The sequence below is a fragment of the Carassius auratus genome, chromosome 14 (genome assembly GCF_003368295.1).
Source record: "Carassius auratus strain Wakin chromosome 14, ASM336829v1, whole genome shotgun sequence".
In the NCBI taxonomy this organism is placed as follows: Eukaryota; Metazoa; Chordata; class Actinopteri; order Cypriniformes; family Cyprinidae; genus Carassius; species Carassius auratus.
Window position 1 is genome coordinate 27,998,873 of NC_039256.1, and position 19,525 is coordinate 28,018,397.

A 19,525-nucleotide genomic window follows, 5' to 3' on the forward strand; every position below is an offset into this window, starting at 1 on the left:
ATATACAATTGCATAATAAATGAAAAGAAAATAGAAATACAAAAAGATAAGAAAGGTAGTTAGATTTTTTAAAGAATAGAATTAGAATAGTGAGTGTTAAAGTTAGAGGGTCAAATAAAGATGGAAGAGATGTGTTTTAAAGCCGATTCTTGAAGATGATTCTTGAAACTACAGAGCTTTAATCATAAAACCAAGCATTTATCATCTATATTAGATATATTATTGGGAGATATATTGACAATGGATAATAATGCATTTTATGTATGTAGCCGGATATACAGTTATAAAGATCTTTTTGATTTACATTACAAGCTAACACAATTTCATTATACTGTTTGGCCATATACATCTCATTAACTTCACAACATTGCATAATTTGCTCAGTTTGGGCCTCTGGATAAAACGTAGGTGTTTTTCCCTCCTCCTCAATAAAACCCTGATTTCTAAAATATAATACTCAAAATCCCAGCTAACTGGGAACGTTCTAAGAACTTTGGTTAAAATTCTGTCAAAGTTTTCTTAATGGAGATGTTCGTCCTGTGATGTTAATAGAACTTTCATTCAGATTATGTGTTCTTTTAATAATGTTCTCAAAAAAAAAAAAAAATGCTGTTAATGGAACGTATTTCTTCTGAAACATTATAGTTGAACATTTGTCCATGTCTTTTAAATGTTACAGCTATATTTATTAATATATGCAATACAATATTTGTATAACCAAGAAAAAATGTTTTTAGAATAATAAAAAAAATTGCATTTTGAACATTCAGAGAACATTTAGAAAATGTTTTTACAACTTAATGAGAATGATAGAAAAAAATGACATATTTTTGGTAGCTGATGATAGCTTAAGAAAAGATTTTCTAAATTGTCAATAAAAATAGACTGTTCAATAAACTGTTCCGTTAGGGGGGAAATTTTGATTTTTACAGCAATCTTTTCATGTCAGGCTTCACGGTGTTGACGTATATATTACAGCTCAGAAAGGACTTCTAAATAATATGGATGAAATTTCCCAGTAATGTCTTAATGAGGTCTTAGTCATGCTGTAGTTTCACTGGTTTATTTTTGGCATGCTGTTTACACAGCCAGAACAGTAATACTTTCTGTGACTGCATACAGAGGTCCTTTCAGCAAAACATGTGCTTGCCAGATCATCAGTACAAACTCCCTCTTCATTATCTTAATCATATGTTCTCATGTATTCTCTAAGTAGCTCAGAGTGATAACAGAGGGCACAGTGTGGAGGAAATATGGTCGCCATGTTTATTTAATTTGTTCTCTATATATTCAGCATGACTTGGCCTCTTTTAAAAGTAGATGTTCTTTCACTTTAATACTTTTGTTCTTTAAAGTGCCCCTATTATGGATTTTTGAAAATGACCTTTCATGCAGTGTGTAGCAGCTCTAAGTGAATTAAATATTTAGTCAAGATACAACTATTTGAAAATATGGAATCTGAGGGTATAAAAAAAAAAAAAAAAAAAGAAACATCAAAAATATTGAGAAAATCAAAAAATTAAGTCTTGATATATTTACAGTAGGGAATTTACACAATATATTCAATGGAACATGATCTTTACTTATTGTCCATAATGATTTTTGGGGTAAAAAAAATCAATCATGAGCAGCTGTGGCCTAATGGTTAGAGAGCTGGGGACTATTTACCAGAAGGTCACAATTCTCAAGTCTCGGTGCTGGCAGGAGTTGTAGGTGGAGGGAGTGAATGAACAGTGCTCTCTTCCTCCCTCAATACCCATGGCTGAAGTGGCCCTTGAGTAAGGCACTGAACCCCCAGTGGATCCCTGGGTGCTGGATAAATAGCTGCCCACTGCTCCCAGGTGTGTGTTCACTTCTCACTGCTATGTGTGTGCCACTTGGATGGGTTAAATGCAGAGAACCTATTCTGAGTATGGGTTTACCATATTTGGCAAATGTCACAACTTTCACTTTCTCTTTTCATTTTGATTGCTACAAATATCCCCCAGCGACTTAAGACCTTGCATGCATGTCAACCTGTTGTTGGGGACTCCCAGTACCGAAATATATATGAACCTTTCATAACCCAATATGGTCTGGTTGTCCCAGGTATTGTTCCCAGGTATTTTCCATCTTTTTGTAACCACAGACTATGAAGTAATAAGGATTTTTTCATAACATATTCTCATATGCTTGTCACACATAGCTTGTCTCTCACCATGCAAATTCTTCCCATAAACAGAAACATGAAAAATACAAGTTTATCCTGAGCAGAACTTTATTTGTTTTTCATTTTTTCGTATAACAATTAAAGATAAACACTCTTTGTGTTTAACAACTGGTTTCAGTTCAGTTGTGTTTTTGACTCATTAAACATTGTCATCAGGACATCCTAGGAGGAAACCTCTCATTTCCTCCCTCCTTATACCCGTGTGCTGCAACAATTTGCTTTTTCCTTTAACATCACTCGCTAAACAGTACTGCATTGCATAGTTATTTATGTACCCCCTGCAATAAAATTACAGCTATGAGAGGGTTATATATCAACTTCAATTGATATTTTTCATACAGTATCAAAATCAATAGACCACCTCATTTTAAGGCACTCTAGTATTTTACAAAACAGCTCAAAGATCATAACATTGTTTTGTATTCCCAATAGCAGCACATATTTTTCAGTAATTGTTTATTAGATGTTAAATAGCATGCAACATTTCTCCTTATTAAAGGAAATAACATCAAATCAGTAAAAATCTCTTGTTTTCAAAAATAAATACAACTCCTTATGTGGTCAAGCAATAGTAGTGTACTCAATACAGCATAAAGTATATATAATTTACTTCGACTGGCCTGTGAATCACACACATTTACACTTGTAGTGAAAACATCCTGTGTAGTAACAGTTTAAGTGTTTTGTGAAGGTAAAATATCATTTTTGTAACCAGTGTAACAGTGAACTGTCATTGAAGTGCACAGTTTCAGTGTTGGGTTGTGGTGTTGCAGACATGTATGTGAAGAACCAGGTAGGCTGCATCCCTTTAGTTTTCTTTAAAACTAGCTTATTCAGCATACAATGTTATTATAACGTATTTCTTAAAACCCTAAAATAACAAGACATTACACAGAGTAAATCCACAATCATGTGCATAGCAAATTCTGAATCCACATTTCAGTTGAGACCTTAACATCTCTAAAATTGTAATGTAATAATAAATAACATAATAGACTCTCTTTAAAAATGGCTTCCTGAAGTAACTGACATCCCTTCCTGAAAGGCATAATGGTGATAGATCTACACTGTGCTTTCACTCTCAAAAGCAACTTCTTAACCTTTTGCTAACAGGCCAGATTTTTAACTGCTACAGTACCATCACCAATACACTAAATATGAAGTAATTACTATAAATCAATAATACTAATATTAATGCCACTACAGTCATACATTACGGCTGAAAAGTCAGTCGGTTTTCTTTTCAGTGTTACATACTTATGTGCTATAAAAAATTTCAGTCTACTTCATATGAAGGATAATAATACATTACACTTTGCACTACACATGCTTAAAGGTGAAGTGTGTCATTTCTACTCCACTAGCGTCACCGAATGACCTTTCCTGAAAACGTACTCCATCTCTTATGCATTCATGCCTACGAATGGCATAGTTGGGTCTCCTTACTATGCTAGGATAGGAAAACGTGTTTTAATGTCAAAAACGTTACACACATCACCTTTAACTGGTGCTCCTGTATTCTTATAATGCATTCAAGTTGCTTGGTAATTGCCATTAATAAAGGTAAACAGAATACACAGGTGAAAGCATAACATATATGCTTGTATGTAGTAGTAAGGACACTTTTGGAAATCACAAAAACATTTTTCCGCACAGCAGATGAGAAATTAAAGGGTGAGGATGGTTGGTGAATTGAGAGAGTGATCTGACTGATCTCCACTGCTGCTGCTGCGGCGATGAGCGACGCCACACGGCTGAGGGTGTTGAGAAGACTGGCTGGTACTGTGAGAGCCGGCGAGATTGAGAGCTTGGGATGAAGACGCAGAGCTGGTATCCAGTGAAGAAGAGGGGTAGCTGAAGACAAGGCTGGCCGTAAAAGGGGTCAGAGATGGAGTGGAGATGAGAACAGGGGTATGAAGAGACTCTGTTTCCAAAGGTATGCTGGTGACGGTGGGAGGCTGAAGCAGGAGGTGGGATGATAATTTTGGGCTTGGGTTTATTAAACTTAAGCTTGGCGTGATGCTTTGATTCTCTTGAAGGTCCAGGAAGGTCAGTGTCCACAGGTTCAATCTTGATTCCACTCAGCGTCGGGAGGTCACCGTTGGAGTCAGAGTCTGAATCCGAGTCCTGGACTTTGCAGATGGGTCTATGGGCTTCAAGAACCAACTCAAGCTTCTCTTTCTCCTTCTGAAGCTCAGCGATCTCCTTCTGCAGACGTGATTTTTCATCCTCTAGCTGGTCAGTTTGCTGTGAAACGAAAGTTCAAATGTTCAGTTCAGGTCCAAGTAATGCAAATACATTTTGATTGAAGCAAAAAAAAAAAAAACATGGAAATTAAGCAAAATTAACTTACATTTTGCAATGTGTCAGTCAGTTCACGCCGACGATTCCTGCACTTAGCCGCAGCCATTTTGTTACGTTCCCTTCTAATTCTACGCCGCTCAAGTTCCTCAGGGGATAGCTGGAATGAGAAAGTAAAGCAAATAATATAATATATTCATTCAGTAGTCTCACATTATACGCAACTTTAATGAAATATTAAAAAGTAAAACAAATATATAATTATAATAGCAATAAATAAAAATAAAAATGATATTATAAAATAAAATAATTATAATTGTAAAACCCTATGTCTGATTAGAACCATCTGATCCTAATTGGTCAACTCAATTTTAATAGTTGATAAACGTGAAAATACTGCCTCCTAGGGGATGAGATTTTTAATTTCATTTTCAATTGACCAAATACTTTGAGGCAATGTTGCAATTTTTTTTTATCTCTGTAATTACTCCGTTATGAATCTGTTTATATTCCCTTAATTAATTTCACACTCTCTTTCTATTGGGGGCATCAACTGTAGTTTCCTGACCTTAAATTGATGAATCACCTGCAAACACCCTAGTGACTCAAGTATGAGTCATAATATTTAACTCCAGTGAATCACATGACATCCCATTTCCTGTCTCACTATTACACTCTCACCCAGCTATATTCAAGACTTGGATGCATGAGTCAGGCAGGATTTCATGAGTTAATATTGAAAGAGCATCTCTGGGTTAAATCTGGGTTTGATACTGTCTTGTAAATAGCATAATATAAGATTGTTACATGTAAGTAAGTCTTTTTGAAAATTCAAAATTAGCATTTACAACTGTTACAAACTTAAATAATCCCAAATGAAATTCACACCCTGAATGTATCAGCAAACATGTTCATGCATACAGCCAAGCCACACACTGGAGACAACCGGATATTACACATTTTGGGTCTTGCACACCTTGATTAGGGTCTCATCTCATCTTTAGATTTACACGCATGGCTGGTTTTGGTTTTGGCCAAGACCACTGGCAGAAATGGACAGGATGACAGGTGAACATAGTGACAAACCATGCTGTCACAGTCTCCCGTTGTGACTCATCACGGCCTCATCACGTAGACAAACTGACAGCTATTAAATTGGACTTACATGTTCATCATTTCTGCTTCTCGTTGAGCTGCCAACAGCCATAGCTGCTCTAATAACACCCGGCCGGGACTGATGTGATTGGGAAAGTTGAGGATTCATAGATTGGATTCTTGGCAGCAGTGGGTAGGATGGTCGAAGTGCCCTGGGAGGTCCCGGGGCGCCTAGAATGGAGGGCTGAAGCATCCATTGAAGGTCCTGGTTTGAAGTTATGGCATTGAGACTGGGCACAAACTGATTGGATCCTGCCACAGAATACTTCTGCTTCAAAGTACAAGAGACACAGACAATATATATCATAGGTTACCAAGGCCGTGGCATTAGATATTTAGGGAGGAGGCTTTATTATATCTCATTATGACTCAAAAACCCATTGTTGGTGTGTTTGCAGAAACACCCAGATATGAACACCAACCTGAATCATTAAATATCTTATTATTATTATTATTATTATCCCTTCATTACTATCTACCCTGGTCTCTGTTTTTGCTTTATTTATTTGGTCATTAATCCTAAAAAGGGGCTCTTAAATCTACTCTATCCACAGGAAATTCCAAACCTAATTCTAGTCTAATTCTAATCTTTAATATATATATATATATATATATATATATATATATATATATATATATATATATATATATATATATATATATATATATATATATCTATATATATAGCTTTTTAATGTTTTTGTATTCTATCGGTTTTCTTTTCATTTATTATACAATTAACAAAAGCAAAAAAAAAAGACCTCTAACACTAGCTTGCTCTATTCGTTTTATTTTTATTTATTATATTATTTAAAAGCCCCTGCTATGTGTACTTCGTTAAGCTAACTGTGACTTGTTAAAGCACTTATAAATCATTGCTCTTATGTTGTTTTTGATTACTTCAATTTGGATTAAAGCGTCTGCTAAATGACTAAATGTAAATGTAATGTAGAAAAAGGCATTTAAAACGTGTTTAAAATAAATAATAGTATGTTGAGACATATGAATTACAACTAATTTCTAAATTATATTTTGAGCACTAAAGCATAATATGTTAAAGTTCATGATTTAATGTTACAAAATGTTACTTTTTGTCTTAAAGGAACGATTTATAAAATGACACTGTATCTGTCAAATTTATTATTATTCAAACATGTCTCATACTCATCTTGCATTTTAAGAAGAGTATAACAAATAACTTTAATAGACATGAGATAGACGCGTACCTGTTGTGGAGTTGTGACCGCGCTTGTCGCGAGAGTCGCGGAGCTCGAGCCTGATCCGGAGCCGTTATCTGGGAAGGTCCGATCGAATCCTCTGCCCAGGTTTCCGTAGTTGTACATGTATGCCGCTGACTCTTCAGTAATCCGTAGGAAACTGTTGACTAAAGCTGTGAACTCTGTGTCGCTGCCTACTCTTCTAGGTCTGCTTTCCAAAAAGGTTCCTCCTACTTATATCGCTGACAGTTCACGCGAAATTCAAAAGCAAGTTAAAAAGCCACCTTATTGCGGGAAAGCGGACGAATCCACCACGATACACTTAGGGGAGTCTAGTAGTACCTGTCAACATTTAAAATGTTCATATTGCCGACAGAGGTAGAATAAATTCAAAGCTAATATTTATAATTTGTGTAATATGATTCTATCTTTCTGTCAGACTGGTGGTTCGCCAGATTATAAATAAGTGATCAAGAACGGTACAGTTTTAGCTCCTCCCTTCTTACGGGAATTGGTGCAGCCAGTCTTTAGAAATGACGTATGGTCACATGGAAGATTACGTATGTGACCATATACGGGATTTTCCGGGAACTCCGTCTGTTTGAGCTAGTGATAGGCGCTCTCACAGTAATGACAACTCTTAATCGAAACCTGAGCGTTTTACAACAACCTGAGCGTTATTTATTGTTTAGTTATTCATACGGAAAACTGTTAAGATATGTACAGTTTCTGTACATATTCATTCATAATATTCATTTTCACTTTGGATAAAAGCGTCTGCTAAATTCATAAATGTAAATGTAATGTAAATGTACTAGCACGCGTGTTTGTATTAACACTTGGTAAGCAGTATGTGGTCTACATTTAATTGGACACACCAACCAATTCACATACTCTTCCCATGAGTAAATACTACAAGTCGTGTATAAGGTCTCGGCACGTTCCAATGGAGAGACCACATTAAAGCACCATACAGCGAATGAATGTCATGAATGAATGAAGGCTCATGAAACAATTTTCACTGCCTTTCACCATTCCGCTGAATCATCCCTACCGCAGTAAATAGGAAAATGATTCAGCTAAATGGTGTCAGGCAGTGAAATCTGGTTTCATGACCTTTCCTTTTTGTTTTTTAAAACCACAAACTGTTGGGCATTTCACTGTAGACCTGCAATCTGGTGTATTTTGAGCACAAATATTTTACAATCACAGAGCAGATAAATGAAGCAAACGTGTTCTTTTTAGGTAAGTTGCTCTTAGTCCAGTTTCCTGTTACAGTGTCTGAAAAGCACAGTGAGTGATCATTTATGTGAAATGGTCAGTATACCGGATTAATATTTGTTTTAATTATAAAATTAATTTAAAAATCTTTACAGTTATGACTGTTACCTGAACAACAACTACACACACAAAAAATATTACAAAGGGACATTTCAATGTAATCTATGATCAATCTTTATTACATTTGGAGGATTTTTTTTTTTTTTAAGTTACCCTAGTCCCATTGACATCATACTTAGTTGCTGAATTACATATCACGAAAACACAACAGTTAACATAAAATTTAATTTTGTTTTTTGTTTTATTATTATTTTTATAATATGTTTATTAATTTTCAAACACAGACACTGTTGTTTGTCATATAAGGTCCACTGCTTTTCAGCATCTTTATGACTCATATTTAACTGTTCAGTAAAACAATGATCTCTATGTGCCAAAGGAAACAATGTTTGTCAAAATGAAACCACAAGAATGAAGTGGAAATCATATTTAAATGATCTGTTGCCCATTTTGTGCTTGAGGAATAATTGACTTCCTTTGGAATTCACCGTTCCATTTGTCCTAGATTTGATTAACAACACAACCACCACCCACCCCCACCCCACTCCCTTTCTTTTTTTTTTTTTTTTTGGTATGATATTGTGGTACAACTTTTCAGATTTCTTCTAGTGAGATCTGGTTGTAACCAGAGTGTGAGTGCATCATTGGGTGAATTATGACCTAAGCACAATGGAATGCTGTGATGACACTCCCATTTTGCAACTCTCTGCATCGTGCCTCAACATGCAAGCAAGGTGCATCTTACCCAGATAGGATGTGTTGTTACCCAAGGCTTGGTACTGATGCAAACAATTTACGTGTGTTGATGTTCTGAACACTTTAGAAATTAATGGCACTCCCAATCCAAATATGTTGCTATTCTTTATTTTATCACAACAATGTAAGTATTCCAGCACTTTACCAGATAATTTACAGTATATCAGATAATAAGCTTATTATTTTGTACACACTTAGGTGTAATTATTAAATATCATGAATGTTTTTATTTAAATTATTTTCATTCTCGCAGTAAGGGAATTAAAATGTGTCATGATAATTATGCATCAACTCAACAAAAAAAAGCCATAAATGATCAGAAATTTAACTAGTGAATTGTTTGGCCTATTACAACGAATACACTGGAGTGTCTCACATTCATGATTGCACAAAAACAGTAACTAATAAAGAGGACAGATAAGTCCAGTTTGTTCTAATAAGTGAAAAATAGTCACTGAGCTTGTTTTTTTATTTTATTTTTTAAAGTATGGCTCATTGTATATTTAACCAATAAAAAGGTGAGTAAATACACAAACACACACACACATATGTACATATTAGATTACATTTTACAGTTTTTTCTCAATTGCTAACACAAAATTGATTAAACAATTCACTATTTTCTCACAACTATATATACACAATGTCAAAACTACACACCTACTTGTGCAAACTTCAAACTCCCGGGTCAAAGTCAAACAGTTTAGTCAAAAACACATTCTTTTTTGTCAGACTTTGGCCAGAGATGACACACACACCTGTCAAATACACTATTTTTTTCTGCCTATAGAATACTATTAAGATCAATTCAAAATACTGTTACAAAAACCTCCTTTTTGGAAACAGGAAACATTTTGCAAGTCAGTGTCTGTTACAGTATGCAGTATAAATTGAACAGTGCAAATACAGTACCATTCAGCAATAAACTTAAAGAAGAGTTTACTTTCATTTCACTACTGTAAAGTGTTCTTCTCCTTATTTGTTATACTATTGCAGTTTCCTGGTCTTCTGACAAAAGACTTTCTCTACCACTCCAAGACAGTCGACTCTCAGTTCTGCACAGACACAGTACATGTAAGAAATACTTGACTACAAATCAATTCAACAGTTATGAGTCTGAGAGTATGTGCTACAATACAGTATCAAGTTCAAGTTCTCTCATCTAAGAAACTTCTACTATGTACTGTAAATGTAATGTATAAGAGTAAAAACCCTGTAGATGAGTCAGTTGTCCTTATGGCCAATCCATGCACGAGAACGTTCAACTATAGTGCTTTATATTTCATCAGCAACAAATGACATTTGACCTTGTCTCCTTCATTTTTGTTTTCTCCTCCAATTCCTGTTTGTCTCCTACTACCAGGATTAATTTTCCAATACACATTCACCTGTGAGCTTCACCTGTGTTCATATCATCCAGAGATTCTGACTGGTGTGTCATTAGTTTTGCTATTTAATGTTCATACACACACACACACACACACACACACACACACGCACGCACACACACACACACACACATTTTTGTCATTCAAGTGTAAAACCAGTTTTCATGAGGGGGTTGTGAGTTGATGAAAAGCTGTAAGTCTTTCAAAATGTATAAAAACTGTAGTATAATTGTAACAATATACAAACAAAATCGCAGGGGAAAAAGGGGGATAACCAGTGTGAATCTCAATAAGTTTGAAACTTAATAAACTGAGTGAAACTTGCCGCTGTTTTACGATTTATTTTCTCTTTCGGTTGCCTTGTACTACACAGGCCACTTTTTTTTCTTTTCTTTTTTTATTGCCTTGCTTAGAGCCAATCAAATTGTTAGAACTTCAGTTTACGCAACCGTCATTTTAACCAATGAAATTGTGGTATTTTTCATCTCTGCCACGCAGGCACATTTCTCATCAGCCAATGAGATGCAAGGCGAGGCGGGTGTAGCAAGGGTTGCCAGGTTTTCTCAAGAAAACCCACCCAATCGCTGTTACTCAAAACTAGCTCAAACTAACCCAAACGCGTTTCAAGGGGGTCTGCGGTTAAAAATCGCATACCATGGGGATAAATATAATGTTACTATAGTCTTTTCAACCCGCGGACATGATAATCAACCCGCGGCAACAGTGTTGAAGTAGACATATTCGGCGGGAAAACCGCGGACTTGGCAACAAGGGGTGTAAGGGTAAAGGAAAACCTGTGAGTATAAGCTAACACGAGAACTTGTTTAGAAAACAATATTTTACATTTAAATTATATGTGACTACCGATCATTTGCATCCGTGTTAAAATAAGTGTTTTAGTAATAATTCTGGTACCGCATTCAAGATTAATCTGACATGTTTTGTTAGGCATCTTTCAGATTAGCTAACGTTACATAGCAAGCTAACGTTAGTGTATTATTAGTAACGTAGTCTGATGCTGACATCAGATGCAACATATTAGCGGCAGGCTTTAATCGGTTGTATTGTAGATTTGAAGCTAATCAAATTGTTTTTGGGATTCAAAACAGCAGAGAAGATGGATTTCCAGCAGCATGGATACAGTGCAAGTACGTATGGAAGCACTTGGCAAAACATTGTTGCTCTTTTAGATACGTGGACAACAACATACTGTACTTTAAAGTCAGCAAAGCTTAAATTGATTGCATCACGAGCAGTCTGGCGTCAAAGTGCAACGCAGATTGTAAAGTAATTATATCTAATTAGATATCTTGGTTTGATGACGTGTGAACTCCTTAACTTATTGCCACATCATATTGTAATTAGCTACTAACATCACAGGTCATAGTTGAAGAATGAACTTTGAAAAAGTGTGATAATTCTCTAAATGTAATGTTGCTTTGTGATTTTTTTTTCCTACCCATGCAGCAAAACCCAGAGCCAGAGCATCTCCTCCCAGTGGGGGTCCGCTTCTTTTTGATGACACCAGTTCTGGGCCCCCACCCATGAACAGCCAGAACTACTATAGTTCAGAATATAATATGGCTGATGCATCAGCAGGGGGTCAAGACCCCGGAGTGGGAAACCTCTTTGCTGATCCAATGGCCAGTGCTGCCATGATGTATGGCTCATCACTTGCCAATCAAGGCAAGGATATTGTGAACAAAGAGGTGAGATGCCATGTTCAACTTAAGGTATCACAGTGTATGTTATGTCAATGAAGTGGAAAGAGTTGACCCAACTGTAGATGTCAATCATGCATTGCATCTGGCTTCTGATAAATGTTAAATAGCAATATTTATTGTGCAATTGATTCTATTTTTCTCCCACCTTGTCATCTCTTATAGATTAACCGATTCATGTCAGTCAACAAGCTGAAGTATTTCTTTGCAGTTGATACCAAATATGTTGTGAAGAAACTGTTGCTTCTCATGTTCCCATACACACATCAGGTAAAATATTAATTTCTGAAGAGATAATTGATGTGTATTAACATTGTTTTCTCACTTTAATTATAATATGCATTAAACATAGTGTAAAGTTTTTAGTTACTTTATAATACATTTTATTATAAACTTGTCTTGCATCACCTAGATGCATTCTCATTTATTGCGAAATTTAAAAGCTTTATCTTGCACTTCTTTGAACAGGTTTAAAATTAACTTTTTTGTATGCTATTATATTTTGTATTTTATGATGAAATCAGGACTGGGAAGTACGTTACCACAGAGACACTCCCCTCATACCGCGCCATGATGTCAATGCTCCAGATCTCTACATACCCTGTAATTAATATTTATTATTCATTCTGAGCAACCAGACAAATCATTGATCTGCAACATCATTAAATCTCTTGTTTTGAAGAATTCAAACTTAATCTTAAATCTGTGCCATTTTGTTGCCACAAGTGCCACTTTAGTGGATTTTCAATAAACTCTTCTTCTCCTGCTGCCAATATTCTCTTTCAGTTTTCAGTCAAGTCATGGCAGATTATCAGTTGAAGAGAATCTTGCTGAGAAAGTTAGGTTTTATAAACATGTTTATCCCTAGCTGCCTTAAAAATAACTCCTTGTAATGGCACAGAGATTTTATTGCTCCCTTAAGTACTAGGATATTAAATACGAGCAACAGTACCATCCTTGCAATTAGTTTGCCATATAGTCAAATCAGAAACCATATATCTGTGAATTTATAAAGTTGTTGCGTTGTGTGCACTTATGATTTCATCATAAACTTATTTTGCTTTCATCTAGCAATGGCTTTTATCACTTACATTTTACTGGCTGGAATGGCTTTAGGAATCCAGAAACGGTGAGTAGTAGTGGTTTTTACAGGAGACTGACTCACACACTGAACTTTCCACTTTATGGATGTGGGAGTGCTTTGACAGCCTAAGGGATTCATATAAAAATACATTTAATTAGTAAATTAGCCTATAAAATTCAATAACGACCCTACTAAATGGGATTCATATCAGTAACCTCAGCACTGCCACATTCAAGTAATCTTTTTGACAGTGTTTTATATGAGACATGATTAATAATTTTTTTTCGTTTTCTCTACATGTTCAGGTTTAGTCCAGAGGTTTTGGGTTTGTGTGCAAGCACAGCTCTGGTTTGGATCATCATTGAAGTTCTTGTCATGTTGCTCAGTCTTTACTTGCTCACAGTTCACACAGACCTCTCAACGTTTGACCTTGTTGCTTACAGCGGATACAAATATGTGGGGTATGTTTCGGTTGGATATTATAATGTATTTTACATGTCTGTGGAAGAGCCACATTTGTGACGGGATCGTGTTTTATATAGCATTAAAGATGTTTTTTTATTTTTTATTTTCCAGGATGATTTTCACAGTGTTGTGTGGACTGTTCTTTGGCAGCGACGGCTACTTTGTTGCTCTTGCTTGGTCTTCTTGTGCTCTCATGTTTTTTATTGTAAGTTTTGTTTAGAAATATGGTGCTTGCATATGTACGTTTTTCAAAACATTTCTCCAATTAATTTTATAATGAATGTTTTTTTCAGGTACGTTCTCTAAAAATGAAGATCCTGTCTTCATTCTCCGCAGACTCAATGGTTGCCGGATCAAGCGCCAAGCCCCACTTTCGCTTGTACATTACCTTGGCATTAGCTGCCTTTCAGCCAATCATCATTTACTGGCTCACCGCTCATTTGGTCAGATGACCTACAGTATTTATACTATGAAGGAACTTAAAAATGACAATGCTGGACTGGGATGGTTTCAAATTTTGGCACTGATACAGAAAAGTGGCTTACCATCGTTGTGTTTTTTCACAGAGGATGTATGTGGTCTTCAATATCGACTTCGTCAGCATTGTCATCTGCAGAGCAACTGTTTAATATAATTTAATTGTGTTCTTCTGCCATTGTTTTCACATGGAGTTAATGGGAATATAGCAGTTTGACTGCTCTTGTGTCTTTGCCATGCTACTATAGTGTCACAAAATCCAGACTTCATTAAGAGGCATGCTGATTTATCTGCCCTGTGCTGTGATTCTTGTGTGATGTGCAATCGGTGAACACATGGTCAACTCAAGTGTCCTTCTTTTTCTGGTTTTCTGTGCATGAACAGCAGTGTTTTCTTCTTTATAGCAAAATAAAATCCCATGATTTAGACTTTTAAGATGTGCAGAATTGTTTATATCTTGTCAGTTATGTTATGATACCAATAGTCTACAAACAATACCACGTGAAAGATTAGGTGCAACATACATATTACGTTTCAGTTCAGATGCTGTAAACACTTAAAGATAATCATAAGATGCTTTTCCACCAAATATTTGACCCTAGACCACAAAACCAGTCATTTTTAGCAATAGCTAACAATACATTGTTTTGGTCAAAATTATAGATTTTTTTTAATGCCAAAAATCATTTGCATATTGAGTAAAGATCATGTTCCATGAACATATTTTGTACAATTTCATACTGTAAATAAATAAATTCTTAATTTTTGATAAGTATTATGCTTTCCCAAGGACTTTACAACTTTACAACAACTTTAAAAGCGATTTTCTAAAAATGTTGAAATATTTTTTTCTTCTTCAGACCTTTGTATCTCAGCCAAACCATACATCAAAGGAAAGCTTATTTATTCAGTTTTCAGATGACGTATATAAAAAAAAGACTAATATTATTGGATTTGTTGTCCATGGTCACACAGAAGTACAAACGGCGAAAATTTATGTCAAAAATAAAGACAAATTCGTTTCAATTGATGAGTGTCTCTTTAACGAGGGGGGTCGCGCGAGGCGCGCCGGCTGCAAAGCGTCCTTCTGGTTTCCAAGGAAACGCGGGAAAGGACAGAGCGCAGACAGGACAGGATAGTGCGAGACATAACAGCTTCTTTTGCAGATTTTTAAACACCTTTGACAAAAACTTTAAACTTCTTACAGAACAGAGTCGGAGACTGGATGCTAGAAATTCGTTCCTACTTGTTTAGGTAAGTTTTGCGCTTTTTTGTCTTGACATAAAGGCTTCACCCGAGCATGAATGCTTGGGTAATTATTGTAAATGTAACTTAATATTCTTGCGCCATTTTCTCAGGTGAATATAGAGCACGTGGCTTGGCTTTCTGTGTTTGTCAGGTGATAGAATAATCGATTTGTTTAAAATTTTCTTATTGATATTTCGCATTAATTATCAGCGAGCTGTCCATCATACCAGTGTTTGTTTAGCGCCAGTTGAATGGTATGTTATTTCTCGGTTGACTACCTTGCTCAATCATTTACTCGTTGTGAACTCAGAATTGAAAAAAGTACTGATACAGCCTTCTTACCTGGGTTTAATGCATTCAAGTTATTGACGTATGAAAAATTATTTTTTTAAATGTGTGCTTGTTTAAAAAAGTAAATGTGCAATGCATTAATATTACGCTATTAATATTAACAGGTGAATGTGTGGACCTGTATCTTGCAGCTGGGAGACCAATGGAGAAATACACACAAGCACTGCCACCCCATTCTCCTTTATATTCCCCTCAAAATAACTCAGAAGCTCGATCTCCCTCTCTTCCACAGCCTGCGTCCTTCCCTTCCTCCCCAACCACCCAGTCCTCCTATCTTCACTTTACATCAACCCCTCTGGCATCTGGAGGGTCACATTGCCTCAGTCCCTCCACAGTATCTGACCAGGATGATCTGACCTGCCTCAACTGGCTGCATCAAAGAGGAAACCTGTTGCCTTTGCAGCCACTGCCCAAAATCAGCACACTGCCCCAGACGTTAGATCCCATTCCTGTCCAACAGCTGCCTCTCTCCCCTGCCAAACCCCCGTACTCTTTCAGCAGTCTCATCTTCATGGCGATAGAAGATTCGCCTGAGAAGAGGCTCCCTGTGAAAGGTATTTATGAGTGGATTGTCGGCAACTTCCCCTATTATAGAGAGGCTCCCGGTGGATGGAGGAACTCGGTCCGACACAACCTTTCCTTGAGCAAGAGCTTCCAACGAATACATAGAGACAAGAGTCAAGTGCGTCAGACTTCCAGTCAACTCTTTAGTTTATATTGATTAGTTGTTTAATTGATTATTCCTGCTTTGTTTTGCAGTCTGTTGGAAAAGGTTCATTATGGCGTGTTTGTCCAGAATATCGGCCAGCTCTTCTGGAAGTTCTTAGAAAAACTCATTACTGTCATCGTACCAATATTAACTTGCTGAGCAAGCCTGTTTTGTGAGTTTGATTTCCTTTTTTATCATACACACTGCCTTTTAAAGGCTTAATATTGAATTATCTGATGTATTATGCACAACGGCAGAGGAACAAATGACTCGTTCATCGGGATACTGATATATGTATATCTGACCTCCATTATGAACAGGTTGGAGGCGGCTGATAATAGGCAGAACACCTTGGGTGAGACTATGGAGATTTCAGGTAAGCCACAACTGAACACAGCTTTTAAATGTATTTTTTTATTAGGTTTTTTGGAAATGGAAATCATTCTAATATCGCTGTTCACTGCTCAAGAAACATTCTGAATTATTATTGAATTAACAGTTGTTCTGCTGTTTTTCTTTGATTAGAAAGTTTAAAAGAACAGTATTTTTTAATATATATATATATATATATATATATATATATATATATATATATATATATATATATATATATATATATATATATATATATATAAATATTCAAAGTCATTATAATGTCTTTAATGTCATCTGTGATGAATACAATGACAGTATTCATTCTTAATGACCCCAAACTGTTAAATGGTGTTGTGTGATATGGTGTTTCTCCTGCATGCACTGTTTTGTTTGCTAGCCTTTATCCACTTTTTTCAGACACGGTATGTTTGTGAGCTGTTGTCTTGGTAATGGCCGGACATTACCCTAGCAACCTATAGCCACGTTGACATTATGGTCGTCTTCTCTGTGTCAGGCTGTTTTACTACAGGGTCACTTAAGTAAAGAAGTCTCAGATAACAGACCGTTTTCTCTTTTCATTTGCAAAGATTTTTCACCATACAGTGCTAATTGAATAGTAATAATACGGTAGTACAGTAACCGTGAATTAGAGTTGTTTTTGTGAATAAAAGAAAATATGCAGCTGTGGGTTTTATACAGAAGAGAGTCACAGATAGTGGTTGTAGTCCACTGTGGTTATGTATGATACACTTCTCTTAATTCCATCACTGACTCTTCTATTTCACTGTTCCTTAGATCTAGATTCTCTGTCTTCAAACCCGCCGTGCTCTTTGACACCGGATCATGAGGAGCTGATCCCCATGGAGTCTGTGGAACTGACAGAGGTTGTCGGCGAGGATTCAGAGAAAGATCCACTTGCAGACAGTGGTTACATTGAGTTACACTATTACCAGTATCAGCAGTATCAGTACCTGGTTCTTCCAGGAGACAGTGAGTTGGATCTGGAGTCGGTTGAGATACTGCAGCTTGATGCAGAGGCTCAGGAGGCTGCAGGGTCACTGCTTGACCTCGCGGGAGGCAACCACTGACAGCTTGTCTGTGTGCTGTGTACAAGCAAGGAGGGTTAATGGGGAGATGGGGCCACTGTGAGGACTCTAGCCTTGATGTACTATTGGCACTTTATAACTGCCTGAACTTTTACTTACTGCCATGAAAGGTGCAACATAAGCAATTAAAAAAAAATCTAGTGATTTAAATAAAACATTTGTAGGGACTGACAACAGCATTGTGAGGGTATTCTTGGTATTAGTTTATAAAAGGTTATAAAGCATATGCAAAATGCTTTTATAAAGAACAAAATATTTATTGTTAACTGTCATGGTTGAAAAGGAATATTTCATGCACTTCCCTGCCATTTTAAATCCCTTCCATTAAGATTATTCTAAAGATTTGCTGTTCTAAATTCAAATTAGAGGTTCTGTTGTGATTTTTTTTACAGTATGAAATTGTTCAAAATTATGAACATGTTCAAGTATTATTGAGATAAACTGCCAGCTGTTAGATTGGGTAGATGGAAAGATTAATATCGAACCCTTATTTCTTGAATGTTGATTATTGTCATGCTACAACGTTCTGTTGTGATTAGTTTTCTGTGTAGTATGATGCATGTCATATTTTGATTTATTCACATGTTTATATTAGTAAGTTGACACTAGATAACACTCTGATCCCATACTCTTCATGTGTAACTCATGTAGCAATAAAGTACTAAAATGTTATGTTGAAATCTTTACCTGAATAAAGCTCTTAGTAGATGACAGATTTAACCAGAGGACGTTGAGAAATGAATTAATGTCTTCTCATATGGCTTCATTTATAAAAATGAAGTTAGGTCAGATTTTTTTTAAAATCTGACCTAACTACTCAAGATGACACGCCATTAGTTTAAACTTTCATACTTGAAGGTACAACATAAGGCATGAAAACTATTCAGATGCAATACTAATGTAATAGATGAACTGTAAAAGTGAGTAGCAGCTTGTAATCTAACAGGATATGCCGTCACCATAGGAAGACTATATTGTCAGGCAGGACTAAACCACAACCCCACCCTAAATCTTAACCGTATCATTATAAGGATGTAGAATGGGTCGGGTCAACACAAGATTTTCAGTATGTTATCTTTTTTAATGTAATAGTATTGCACTTACCCTTACCTAATGAATCATGTAAATTAACAATTTATTGCCAAATATTTACTTTTAATAGGAATGAACTCATTATAAATGAACTGTTTTTTTTTCTTATAGCTTTTGGATGTAGAATCAATTTATGAGTGCATGCAAAAATGTCCCTTCAAAAATTATTCATTTGGTGCATGTGCTATAACAAACATATTTAACTCAAGATCTACATAAACCAAAGGCTGTTGTGTAATGTAGTAATGTTAAATGAGATGTGTGTTCATGGGTGCTGGCTACACCAAAAGTGAAGGCTGCCATACCAGTGTGACTCATTATGGAAAACCTAGAAGACACTCCCTAGATGTCGTGCAAAACTTTTTTGAAAAAAAGGAGGAAGTATTGCTTGTACCAATTTCATGTTGGCATGAGCTAACGTTAATGTTTTTAACAGCATTAGCTTACTGAGTAACAAAAACAGGTGTAAATGTGCGCACAATGTAATCAGAGAGGTGATATTTAATTCATATTAAAACTAAAGATCAAAA

The 19,525-nt window shown here is 35.9% G+C and overlaps 3 protein-coding genes across 3 annotated transcripts; 2 read left to right on the forward strand and 1 right to left on the reverse strand.

Moving 5' to 3' along the window:
• Positions 1 to 3,651: 3,651 nt before the first annotated feature.
• On the reverse strand, positions 3,652 to 7,336 carry LOC113114216 (fos-related antigen 1-like). The gene is given in 5 exon segments (XM_026281054.1): positions 3,652 to 4,161; positions 4,163 to 4,456; positions 4,563 to 4,670; positions 5,676 to 5,936; positions 6,892 to 7,336. Coding segments are annotated over 5 exon segments (1,065 nt in total). The 5' UTR covers positions 7,009 to 7,336; the 3' UTR covers positions 3,652 to 3,876.
• A 3,631-nt stretch (positions 7,337 to 10,967) lies between these two features.
• Positions 10,968 to 14,549, forward strand: LOC113114217 (protein YIF1A-like). The gene is made up of 9 exons (XM_026281055.1): positions 10,968 to 11,163; positions 11,477 to 11,515; positions 11,835 to 12,076; positions 12,254 to 12,358; positions 12,613 to 12,691; positions 13,160 to 13,217; positions 13,478 to 13,633; positions 13,749 to 13,842; positions 13,931 to 14,549. Exons 2-9 carry the CDS (start codon positions 11,485 to 11,487, stop codon positions 14,087 to 14,089), a joined length of 924 nt encoding a protein of 307 aa, XP_026136840.1. The 5' UTR covers positions 10,968 to 11,163; positions 11,477 to 11,484; the 3' UTR covers positions 14,090 to 14,549.
• Positions 14,550 to 15,038: 489 nt separating this feature from the next.
• On the forward strand, positions 15,039 to 18,611 carry LOC113114218 (forkhead box protein N2-like). Its single transcript, XM_026281056.1, has 5 exons — positions 15,039 to 15,368; positions 15,818 to 16,395; positions 16,473 to 16,594; positions 16,743 to 16,798; positions 17,593 to 18,611. Exons 2-5 carry the CDS (start codon positions 15,856 to 15,858, stop codon positions 17,883 to 17,885), a joined length of 1,011 nt encoding a protein of 336 aa, XP_026136841.1. The 5' UTR covers positions 15,039 to 15,368; positions 15,818 to 15,855; the 3' UTR covers positions 17,886 to 18,611.
• Positions 18,612 to 19,525: the final 914 nt, after the last annotated feature.